General features: G+C 39.2%; 2 protein-coding genes across 2 annotated transcripts in view; both read left to right on the forward strand.

Moving 5' to 3' along the window:
- Positions 1–12,304, forward strand: part of LOC143897825 (uncharacterized) — a 187,040-nt gene that overhangs the window by 43,630 nt on the left and 131,106 nt on the right. The window lies entirely within an intron of this gene.
- Positions 6,824–12,169, forward strand: LOC143897911 (aconitate hydratase, mitochondrial). The gene is made up of 9 exons (XM_077406880.1): positions 6,824–6,984; positions 7,916–8,070; positions 8,351–8,517; positions 8,595–9,347; positions 9,429–9,631; positions 9,977–10,265; positions 10,377–10,650; positions 10,872–11,220; positions 11,401–12,169. The coding sequence occupies exons 1-9, from the start codon at positions 6,952–6,954 to the stop codon at positions 11,542–11,544; spliced, it is 2,367 nt and encodes a 788-aa protein (XP_077263006.1). The 5' UTR covers positions 6,824–6,951; the 3' UTR covers positions 11,545–12,169.

Raw genomic sequence — 12,304 nt, forward strand, 5'->3', positions numbered from 1 at the left:
CGGCCGTGAATTCTTTCTAGTCTGTGATAGTTGGTCTCTATCATCACTACCGGATCTAAAGGACAATTGAATCACACGATTCGTGAGAAGATTCGTAACCCCGTGATTTAAACGCGCCTAAATCTCTGTGTCAACGACAGACGCCAAAATTATCTGGGAAAGAAATAAGTATAGAATATAGTAAGGTCAAGATTATATATAAAATAACCGTAATTAAAAGAGCGTCGAGCGAATGTTTGTTCCTGAATTGCGAAGGATGTTCTTAGGAAGGCACGGACATGACGGGGGGTTTGATCAGTATTAGAGAAGGAAGAAAAGGCAAACAAAAAATCATGCCTTATGGCCTTATCTAATTTAAGGCATGCATTTTTGTTTACATTTTCTTTCTATTAAGTTTATGCGGTTTTATTTGTGATAAAAGAGCAAAAAAGGGATGAAGCCTGCGTCTATTGCACTCCGCACCTTACGCAACTTAGAGGAGAGTCATATGTTGTAAAATCATATATTGGAGAGTGAAAAAGCGCACGACGTTTAAGTTATAAATAAATAATAATTACATCTGCGTGAGAGGACAGAAACGAGCGAGGACCGTATTTCATGGGGGGCAATATATCTTTGCCTCCGTTTACGTAAGCGACTTTATGGCGGTTTGGCGAAGCCCGAGGGTACAAACTACAACCGCGGGCGTGGTTCTTTTGCCGCGACAAGTGACTGCTATCGATGCGGTGGAGATATCGATCGATTTACAACTGTCGGCGAGAACAAACCTCGCGATTTCTTCGTCTGAGGAATCGCCTTGGTATAAGCAACCTGTTGTGAAAACGCGACTTATTATTAACGACAACGGTTTACACTATATTCCGTCTTCGCTTCATTTCGCTTCGCATCGACATGGATTCCTCTGAAATTCCATGCAAGAGAATTGTAGGAGCTCCTTGTACCACAAATGGTACAAAAACACGTACAAAAACCCACGTTCCCGTATAGTACGACGGCATTCTTTTTGCAGCACGAGAATAGAATGTGTAAAATTTCAAGTTTCAAAGCATCGCGTCTATTTTAGCTTGTTGTCTGAAGGTAACGCGATACAATAAAAAGCTGAAAAAATTGCATATTGTCTTTTAAACTTTCAATTGCGAACTGAGCTTTGAAACTCTCCGATTCCATATCAGGCTATTTTTATTTATGCTGAATTTTAGTACTCAAGAACGAGTAAAATCGTATTTGAAACAGTTTTAATGCGTTTCACGCACGCAACGATTGCTCAACGGGAGTCCGTTAATTAGCGTCACGTGGGTTTTGTAAAGAGAAGCAAAATAGTACTTATTTATAAAAAGGATTTCCCGGTGACTATATGAATTTCTTCGACCTCGACTTTTACCATCCGGAAGTCATTCTTCTCCGCGTTGCTGTTGAAGTAATCGCGCGACAATTTTGTGAATTTTATTGGCCTTCGAGCGAGTACACCGTTATGCGAAACCATCTTCTTCATATCACACGAGCCTCATATCCTGCATCGCGCTTCTGATCTTTTTTGTCAAAGTGCTGGTTACCTGAGGACGGAAGATAATAAGAAATCACAGATGGAAGAAAAGAAAAGCAAAAAGAACTTATATATATATATATATATATATATATATATATATATATCTTATATCTTTGTTTATATGTCTCTTGCTTTAGACATCTAGAATAATTAAAATTCTAATTTCGCTTGTAACAGACTCTCGCGATAAATACACTGGAGATTTAATCTGATCTGCCGTTTTCATAAACTAAGTGGATATTAATGCCGTATTGGCATAATCGCGCGTTCGACGTTCGACAGAATGCCGTACAGGCAGTTATCACGCCGCGGTGGATTACGAATCAGCGAGGCACGCGGCAGATTATCGCATCGGGAGGATTCCTGCCACGCGACGTCATTGACGAAGTCCGGCAGGAATCCTTCGCGGCTCGCCCCGGGGGTCATATGTCTCGCGCGATTATACGCGTCTCCGCGGACACGGAGACTAGTAGGAAATAATAATCCATATAATTGACGGATCACGCGGGAGAGACGAGAGGCCCGTCGCGCTCTTTTTGCGGAGCACACGTCCACGCACGCGCGTCCGCTTTCTCCAGAATTACGTCACACCGGGGCACCCCGGTTTCTTTCGTCCGGTTACGGGACCAGACACGCCCGATCCCGATGCAGTCGCGTGCAAATTCGCCGAAATTCTTTCCGTCATCGGTACAAACTACTTGAATACTCGAGTACTCGTGATACTAAATTATTTATGTATTCAGGTACTCCCCGGTACTCGAGTACTGCAGCACTGCGCAAATCCAAGTGTGTTGTTTTTACACGCATAAACGTGTCTAAAAATAACACGTTAGACTGAAGCGCTTTTTACATGTTTCTTTATGTGTTAACTTACGTCTACATCGTTTAATTGTATTAAATTAAAAGTTAATACGTTCAATCGTGTTAAAATGACATGATTTAAAACGGCTAGAAATGTATAAGAAGAGCTTCATCTAATTTAACACTTTTGGATTTGCATTGAATGCATTTGCATGGTAAGGTGCTTAGTAAGATGCTACCTAAGCATATTTGTGTATCTCAGTTCTCTTTCACATGTTGTTAAAGATATAACGAAGTGTTGTTAAAGATATAATAGTAATTATCTTTTGCGACTTTAATGGAACGTATGTATCCATACTGCTATGAATAGCATTATGCTAATAATGAGGGCTAATAAAAATATTTCATATAATGGAACATGCTTATTCCACAAGTGTTAATGTTCCATTAGCATTGCGATATTTCTTAAAAGACGTATGTACTTTTCTAGAAAAAAATTATGCGCAATCTTCTTTTATGTCAAGTCTTCGTGCGCAAAACTCTGTCATAACAGGCTATATACGTTCGACGACTCGTACGACCTGTTCCTTTCGCGTGAGTCAGTTCGATCTATGGGTTCGATTTTTCGACCGATTTTGTGGCGAAGCTCCGGGCAACGTTTACGGCTTCGTTACGTCGGAACGCTCGAAGGAAATCGCCGCACTATGGCATATGCCAAATAAGGAAATATTGACACTGCGAAGAAATTACTTTTCCGAATCTCTTATTAAATTTTTTAATTTTTTAATTTTTTAATAATTAATTTTTTCTTTAAAAAGAGTGAGAAACGGCGTGAAGTTTTTTTTAGAAAACACATTTGTCTATTTCTTGTTTGTATAGTGAATAAGATACACTTAGAACATGAAAACGATGAACCTGATAATTTAAGAATTAACATCCTTTAAGTATATTATACCTACATATATTTATAGAAAATGAGTAGCAGTAGTGCGTTGTTTAAAGGCGGGGGTGTGTAACGCATAGTGTAGCCTCAGGGAAATTGGAGCGAACCATTACTTTCGCCACCATCGCCCGCGGCGCGTCGTCGGTTGGTTAGTTGAGTAATGTTGAAACAACGGAATAGCGTTGCTAAAAACTTGCTATATATATATATATATATATATATATATATATATATATTAAATGTGAAATATTAATTAAATATAATAATGTAATTAGATCAACTTTTTAATAAAAATCTGATTTATCTTTATAATTTTAATCACGATTTATTAAATTAGTATAATTTATAAAAAAATTATTCTAACGCATTCGCGTCTTTTTCAATTTCTGTTAACATAATAAAATCTTATTTGTAATATCTTTTGTAATCTTTTGAATTCTCGATGAAAAATTCTGTTATTAATGATTACTCTAAAAGATGACTATAAATTAATCTGATGCAGCTTTTTAATGTAAAACGTAAAATCGCAATGCGATTTCAAATGGCTCTGAAATTTGAACATGCCCTAGTTTTACTAACCCAATCAATCACGTCTGCGTTTGACAAATTCACAAGGTCGTCTTCTTTACTTTCATAGACGACCTTCGGAAGATAACTCAGACGCGTGATAAATCCGTTGCACGCGTTTTTATGAGCATACAATGAACAATGAACTCTATTTTATTGCAGATTTAAGACATATGAAGGGATGAAATCGCCCCGCATCTCTCAGGTCTTAAAGCGCATGATTTAAAATAAGCGATCGGCTCTAAAAATTTCAACAATCAAAAGATAAGCATTTTATTTTAAAAGTATAGAAATAAACAGTCGCGCGAAACAAATAAACTTGACAAAATAACAACTCTGATGTAGTTTCATCAATTATCTTCTTATGGGAAAATTAGTTTTAAACTGGTCGAAGAACTTATAAGTGCAAAGGTGTAGTAACAGTTCTGAAACTGTCTATACAGGGTGTTCCGGACTTATCGCATTTTTCTTCTTCAAAAAATATTTTGTGGACAAATCCGAAGTTAATTTTTCTTCTCAATAAACATGCGTTAAGTTGGAGTTATAAATAACAAAAAAACTTTAACTTTTCTTTAAAATGAAATTTTAAGCAAAAATTATCTTTGAGACTTGATTATAAGACATTTGATGTTAAAACGTTAGAAATTGTTTAAAAAAAATAATTTACACACACAACACACAAAAATCAGGGAAAAATCTATGAATCAAACAAAGCGCATTGGACCACCTTATATATAACGCACATTTCTCACAATCAGTAGAAATCTTTTTCTCTCGGAAGAGAACAAGACTTCCTGCTCCTTTTTGTTTTTTATTTGCTTTATTTTAAGATAGAGTTAATCCGTGGATCTCCGGCTAGACTACATTTTTTTTCACTCCGAGAGACACAATGACAGTGTAACATACAGTTTCACCTACGTTATCCGCGATCCAATTTGGCAGAGAGAGAAAGAGAGAGAGAGAGAGAGAGAGAGAGAGAGAGAGAGAGAGAGAGAGAGAGAAAGAGAGAGATAGCGTGATTTTTCAATTAGAATCCCGCTCACCCGAGTTTCTCTTCTGCAATGGCGATTGTTGTCAGTTTGTCGTTGCGTATGTCATGAATAACATTATGTACAGGGAACGTTATGTTCAGGGAACAATATGTCGCCGACCTTCCCGAGTGATTTACCTTGCGAGGGCATCCCACGTAAGACCCGACGACACCTTTAATGGACGATGAAAGTAAATCCCCGTTTGGGACATTTGTTCCGATGTGCCGCTAATCGACAAACGCATCGTTAGTATAAACACGCTCGAGTTCGGCGAGGAGAGCACTTGGTGTCGAAACTTGCACCGGCCCACCTACAACTGATTAATCGTGTCAAGGACCCATCGCGCCCATAATTCTCTTTTCACCTCGTATAATGTTCTTTTAACCCTGCGAAGGTTCCTGTTCAGATAACCAATTATAACATATTGATATAATAAAATTTAATTTATTATTCAAATATATAATATTTATCTGTTTCACATTCGTTTTCAATTATTTTGAAAAGAAAATTATTCAATAGGAATTGACAATGTAATGGCTACATTTAATAAAATATAAACATAAAAATTGCAAAAGTATATAGTTTTATATTGATTGTAACAATTTTGCTACAAGAGAGTGAAATATTATTACTTTCGTGAAATGGCAATTACTAATATTTTTAAAAATAAAAACTGATTTTTATAATAAAATTTTTTTAACAAAATTATCCTTATACATATAGTATATAATTTTAAATAATCTCCTTTTATAATTTAATCAATATTTAATTTACAAAAATAGTTTACTTCTAATTTTTACATAAAATCCAATGATTTTAATCCTGCTAATAAAATATAATTTAATAATATCAATCTACTACATAGTAGTTTACACATCAAGTCTTTATTATCCAGAGCATCTAGATATCTTTTATTTAAAAGACATCGGGCATGCTGTCTGGGTACCGATTGCTGGTAACCACAGTAATAGCTTTAGCAGCAACACACACAATCGTTCTGTCTTGAGTAGGGAACGTTCTAATACAGTTACCGATTTTATTAATTTTAAACTTGGGAATGTAAATAATATAAAAACAATTAATAAAGGTATTAGTATTATGAAAGGTTCTGTTCTAATTAACTAAACAATATTTTTGAATATTGATCAAATAAAATAGAAAATTGTTTGAAAAATATACAATATAAAAATAAAGAGTATTTGATAAATATATATAGTTTGAATAATAAAATTTGTCAAATAGAGAACAAGTTATTCTTTTATTTTAAATATTTTCTACTATATTTTTTATATACAACAAACTATTACTAACGTTTACGCGAGCGTTACTTCTGTAGTAACTTACGATAATTCCTTCGCGTAAACGGGATTTTGTAGTAACCTACGATAATTTACTCCGCGAAAACGAGTAATATATCGTAAGTTACTACAGAAGTAACGCTCGCGTAAACGTATGTAGTATATGACAAACAGAAAGTAAGTTTTATTTAATAATAAAGAAAAATTTTTGTCTTTGGCTTTGTCTAAAACAATGGCAGACGCTTTTAATTGTAAAAAAGATACAAATCAGATGATATCTTTGTCCTAGCTCTCTCTGAATTTTTTCGCCTTTTTAACACCATATGACGGATTTTGGGACTCTAGGGGCCCTAAACGTAATTTGATTCAAGGGTTCCTACAATACCGAAGCGAAGGTCTCTAGTTCTCACTTCGCCGAATGGAAAATTACGACAATCTCGCGTAACTCGTGCAATAATACTCAGAAATCTTGTGTATGTCACTTTTTTATTTTTTTACGATGTGATATCTTTTGCTGAAATTGCGTTTCGGATAAACGATCGACTTTATAAATACGATTCAAAACAAAAGCGCACGATAATTCGTGCGCAAGCGCAAAAATTTAGAACCGACGACACGAAGAACGAAGAGCACTGTGTGGTAGTGGCCTTAGTTTCTCTGTAGTGGCCGGTTCGAGAAGAGCTGCCACGAGGCGAAGACCATCCAGCCTTCCCACACGCGTCTGCGACTTCCAAATTAATCAGCTGATCGCCAATTCGATTCGCCATGTCGTGTTGCACGCGAGTTCTTCGCGCACAGGTAAAAACGGAAAAGAGAAACGGAGCCGAAAAATCTCCGTCGCATGTGACATAAGGGCGCTCCGTGTCTCTTTCCTCCCTCTCCCACGGGTGAAGGTCAACCGATTGACCTCTATTACTCGACGGAGCTCCCTTACATTATAATCGCAATAATTTTCCTCAAAACTGTGCCGCGAGTGGGTAACATTTTCACTGCTTGAGCGTTTACCTACGCGTCCCACTGCTCCGATTTTCTGGAGCGAAGTGAGGGATCGAGCGTGAAAGGGGAAGGGGAAGGGTCCACGCACAACGTGGACGTGTCAGTGTTAAAAGAATGAATGTACGCAAGTATATGGAACGTACGTTGATCCACATGAATCTCGGGAAAGAAATGGACAATATACGCAGAAAGTATAACGCATAACAGCGTTACGTAATGCCAGACTGCATGTATATATATATCGCGGTCATTTTTCGGGGGCGTTAGGTTAAAATCTGCTCGTCATGGCGCAGGTGTTCGACGAGTGCGCGGAATTTAAGCTTGAATTTAAACGTTGGACATTGTATGGGGGAGGGGGGGGGAATAATATAGATAATATAGAGAATTGTTAAGAGAACGCACATTCCGTTCTGCATTCGCACAATGATTGTACTTGTTTGTTTGTAATTCTTATCGCCCCGACGCATTGTCTGAGCGTTATCGGCGTAAATAGATTTTATCTGAACGCATTTGCGACAACGTGTATATCCACGGATAAATACTGCAAGTGTGATGAGCGTGTCACGTATCTCAGACCTAATTACGTAATTGAGATCGCACACAGAAATAAACGCGTATTGCGCAGCATATATTGCAAATTGGCTGACACCGGCCAATGTCATTGTTTCTGGTCTACGCACACACGTCTTTTGGACAATTAGAAGATCAACCGAGTGATTTAATTATCTTGCAGAGACTGTCCGCTTTAACGGCGGATGTACAGCAACGATGCTTCAGCGCGAGTCCGTTGAGCTTCGCCGCGGCGAAGGTGGCGATGTCCAAATTCGATTCGAACAGCTACCTGCCCTACGACAAGCTGGACGAAAATCTTAAAGTAGTTAAGAAGAGGTAAGAACAAAGCTCTCGTTTGCATTATTTAGTGACAAAGTAATTTGAGACGGTCCTAAAAGTAGTTAAATATATTCATGAATGAGAGAATTGTTATTTATATTTCAAAAGGCCTCCTGTGTTTTTCCTTCGCGCTACGTCAAGTAATTATAAACTGGTCAAAGTCTCTTTCAAATGTGAATATTATATAGCCTTGATTTATTTATTCAAGAGAATTTCTGATGCTCCAATTCGATGCGAGCTATCTAGAAATAATCCATCTTCTAAAATGACTTTTCAGATTGAATCGGCCGCTAACTCTGTCCGAGAAAGTTCTATATTCCCATCTCGATGAGCCTGACAAGCAAGATATCGTTCGCGGCACCAGCTACCTGCGATTGCGGCCGGATCGTGTCGCCATGCAGGACGCGACTGCTCAAATGGCAATGTTGCAGTTCATCAGTTCTGGTAAAATAGTCTTAATCATCAAGTCGAGTCTTCTTGATTATATCGCGATGTCAAATAGAGAGAATTCTTTCTTTCAGGTCTACCGAAAGTCGCGGTACCTTCCACCATCCACTGCGATCACTTGATCGAGGCGCAGACCGGCGGTACGGAGGATCTGAAACGCGCCAAGGACATCAACAAGGAAGTCTACAACTTCCTGAAGACCGCGGGCGCTAAATACGGCGTTGGCTTCTGGAACCCCGGTTCCGGCATCATCCATCAGATCATTCTTGAGAATTACGCCTTCCCCGGTCTACTGATGATCGGTACCGACTCGCACACCCCGAACGGAGGCGGTCTAGGTTGTCTGTGCATCGGTGTCGGCGGTGCCGACGCCGTTGACGTCATGGCGAACATCCCGTGGGAGCTCAAGTGCCCTAAGGTCATTGGCGTGAAGCTCACAGGCGAACTAAAGGGTTGGACCAGTCCCAAGGACATCATCCTGAAGGTGGCCGGTATTCTCACTGTCAAGGGCGGTACCGGCGCCATCGTCGAGTACTTCGGACCGGGCGTCGACAGCATCAGCTGCACCGGAATGGCCACCATTTGCAACATGGGTGCTGAAATTGGCGCGACCACCTCGATCTTCCCGTACAACTACAGAATGCAGGATTATCTGAAGGCGACCGGGCGCTCGGAGGTCGCTGGAGCCGCCGATCAATATAAGGAGCTGCTGACGGCCGACTCTAATGCCAAGTATGATCAGATCATCGAGTTGGACCTGTCGACTCTGGAGCCGCACGTGAACGGACCTTTCACGCCGGACTTGGCACACCCGATCTCTAAATTGGGTAATCAAACTACACGGGTGAAGTTTTACTTATTTTATTTCTATCTCTGTACAAAGATATCTATTTTTGCGATTGTTACAGGCGAAGCCGCTAAGAAGAACGACTGGCCAAACGAGATCAAGGTCGGCCTGATCGGTTCTTGTACCAATAGCTCCTACGAGGACATGGGTCGATGCGCAAATATCGCCAAGCAAGCTCTGAAACACGGCTTGAAGGCGAAATCCGCGTTTAACGTCACGCCTGGATCTGAACAAATTCGCGCGACAATCGAACGCGATGGAATCGTAAGTTCTAATTATATTTCTTTTAATGAATATTTTTACAAGAAATATATTACATTCGTATTTTTAATATAAGTGTTCCTTCTAAATGTAGAATGTATCGTTTACACCGATATTTTTCTTACAATTACATACAATATTACCTTAAAACTTCTCAAATTTTTTTGTACAAAAAATTATTTGCAATTATCCATCAACAAAAGATATTTATTTTATAAATAGTTGAAACCATAATAAAAAGAAAAGCGCGAAAGACTATCCATTAACGAAATAAATTTATTCAATAAAAATGTCGAATTGTTTACATTATATAACTTGTTTATACGATAACACTTTAATTTATTCTAGGCACAAACACTTCGTGAATTCGGCGGTACAGTGTTAGCCAACGCCTGCGGTCCTTGCATCGGTCAATGGGATCGCCAAGACATCAAGAAGGGAGACAAGAACACGATCGTCACGTCGTACAATCGTAACTTCACGGGTCGGAACGATGCCAATCCAGCGACACACGCGTTCGTCACAAGTCCCGAGCTCGTTACTGCTCTTTCCATCGCTGGTAAACTTGACTTCAATCCGCTGAAAGACAAATTAAAGGGCAAAGATGGAAAGGAGTTCCTCCTGGACAATCCGTACGGTTAGTCGATAATATTTTTCACATGACTGTGCAGCAAAAAGTACAAGATTTATGATACGTATACAAACGTATATGTTACTAAGTGTTAAGTGTATTTATATGTGTATATAGGTGACGAGTTACCGAATCGCGGTTTCGATCCCGGTATGGACACTTACGACTCACCACCATCAGACGGTAGCAAAGTTAGGGTCGACGTGGATCCCAAGAGTCAAAGATTACAGTTACTGGAGCCCTTCGACAAGTGGGACGGCAAGGATTTGGAGGACCTAACGATCTTGATTAAAGTCAAAGGCAAGTGTACCACGGACCACATCTCCGCGGCTGGCCCGTGGCTCAAGTATCGTGGACATCTCGACAATATTTCCAACAATATGTTCATTGGGTAAGCATCGCTACCTGAAATAATGACTAAAACAGCCAAACATTATTAAGAAACATTACTGAAAAAAAGATTCGAGAAAAAATTAAATTTAAAAAATGTATATTGAAATATTAAATTTTTTAATATATGTAAATGAATTTTTCTCAAAATTCATATTCATAGTAATAATGTGATAATGTCTCAATGATAATCAACCGCATTTGATCATAATATTTTTTTAGCGCCGTCAATTCTGAAAATAGCGAGATGAACAAGATCAGAAATCAACTGACGAATGAATGGGGTGCCGTCCCTGACGTTGCACGTGATTACAAGAAGAAGGGCGTAAAATGGGTTGCGGTGGGTGATGAAAATTACGGCGAAGGTTCTTCCAGGGAGCACGCTGCCTTGGAACCGCGTCATCTTGGCGGCCGCGCTATCATCGTTAAGAGTTTCGCTCGTATACACGAAACGAATTTGAAGAAGCAAGGTCTCTTGCCCTTGACATTCGCCGATTCTGCTGATTACGATAAAATTCAGCCTAACGACAAGATCAGCCTTCTCGGATTGAAGGATCTGGCACCTGGCAAGGTTTGTAAAGTATATTTTGCTTGTAGAGCGAAAATATGTTAAACAAACAAATCCAAAAACTTAAGGAAATACGATACTGTGTATTATTGTACATTTTAATCTTCTTACTTTTAATATTCGGCGTATAAAAATTTCGATTACTCAACTTATCTTTTCTTACGTTTGATATGACTCTTTCAGCCGGTCAAAGCGCAAATCAAACACAAGGATGGCAAAGTGGACACCATCAGTCTGAATCATACAATGAACGAGCAGCAGATCGGTTGGTTCAAAGCCGGTTCCGCGTTGAATCGCATGAAGGAAATATCGAGTGGCGGACGATAAGCTAAATCGCCGATTGGATATCCATTCGATCGGGGTCACCGATTGTCATATAGCGCGTAAACGCAATTGCGAAAATGGGAAAGAAGAACATGCCGAATGTGGGCGAAGCCGATCACGGTAGCGCAATCGTCATCGTGTCTTATTGTCCTCTCGGATAATAAGTGATTGATACGATACGGTGTCTAGCCAGTAGTTCAAACAACGCAAACGTCTAAAATATATAAAAGTACTTAAGATGTACTTCTAAAAAACCTTGGATATACCTTCCTAGGTATATTTTAGATGTGTCGTGTTGTTAGACAAGCTTAGTTCATCGTTGCCTTTTCCCTCACTTTTGCTCGACAATACTAATCGCTCACATGACGCGAAGAAGACGTGCGCTTGTCAAGTTAAAAACTCTGACGGACAGAGCCTTATTCCCCACCAATGCGTAGTCACGGTCGCGTATCGGCCGACGCGCTCATTTCAGAAATCGTGAACAGCTCGAGGCGTTGCTACACATGTACATACAACACCAGCGAGGAAGCGCCATCGTCATTTTCTAGTTGTTAACTCATTTTAGAAGAATGTACTGTTTCGACGAAAGCCAAATAAACTATTAGCGCAACGAGTGGCGCATCCTTAATTGACCTTAATTAGTTCCCCCGTTTCAAGTGTTCTCTTGGAGATAAGCTGAACTGTTTGAATAACTGATTTAAGACGTATTTTGGAAATAGTATCGTAAAAGAAGATTAGCTCTTGGAGTGATTCTTCTTTTAAA

Source organism: Temnothorax americanus, unplaced genomic scaffold (genome assembly GCF_048541705.1).
Source record: "Temnothorax americanus isolate GAGA-0224 unplaced genomic scaffold, ASM4854170v1 Scaffold21, whole genome shotgun sequence".
In the NCBI taxonomy this organism is placed as follows: Eukaryota; Metazoa; Arthropoda; class Insecta; order Hymenoptera; family Formicidae; genus Temnothorax; species Temnothorax americanus.

Coding starts and splice junctions, on each gene's coding strand:
- LOC143897911 (XM_077406880.1), top strand. CDS start 6,952: ATGTCGTGTTGCACGCGAGTTCTTCGCGCACAG. Junction 8,071..8,350: donor CTTAAAGTAGTTAAGAAGAG/GTAAGAACAAAG, acceptor ATGACTTTTCAG/ATTGAATCGGCCGCTAACTC. Junction 11,221..11,400: donor AGGATCTGGCACCTGGCAAG/GTTTGTAAAGTA, acceptor TGACTCTTTCAG/CCGGTCAAAGCGCAAATCAA.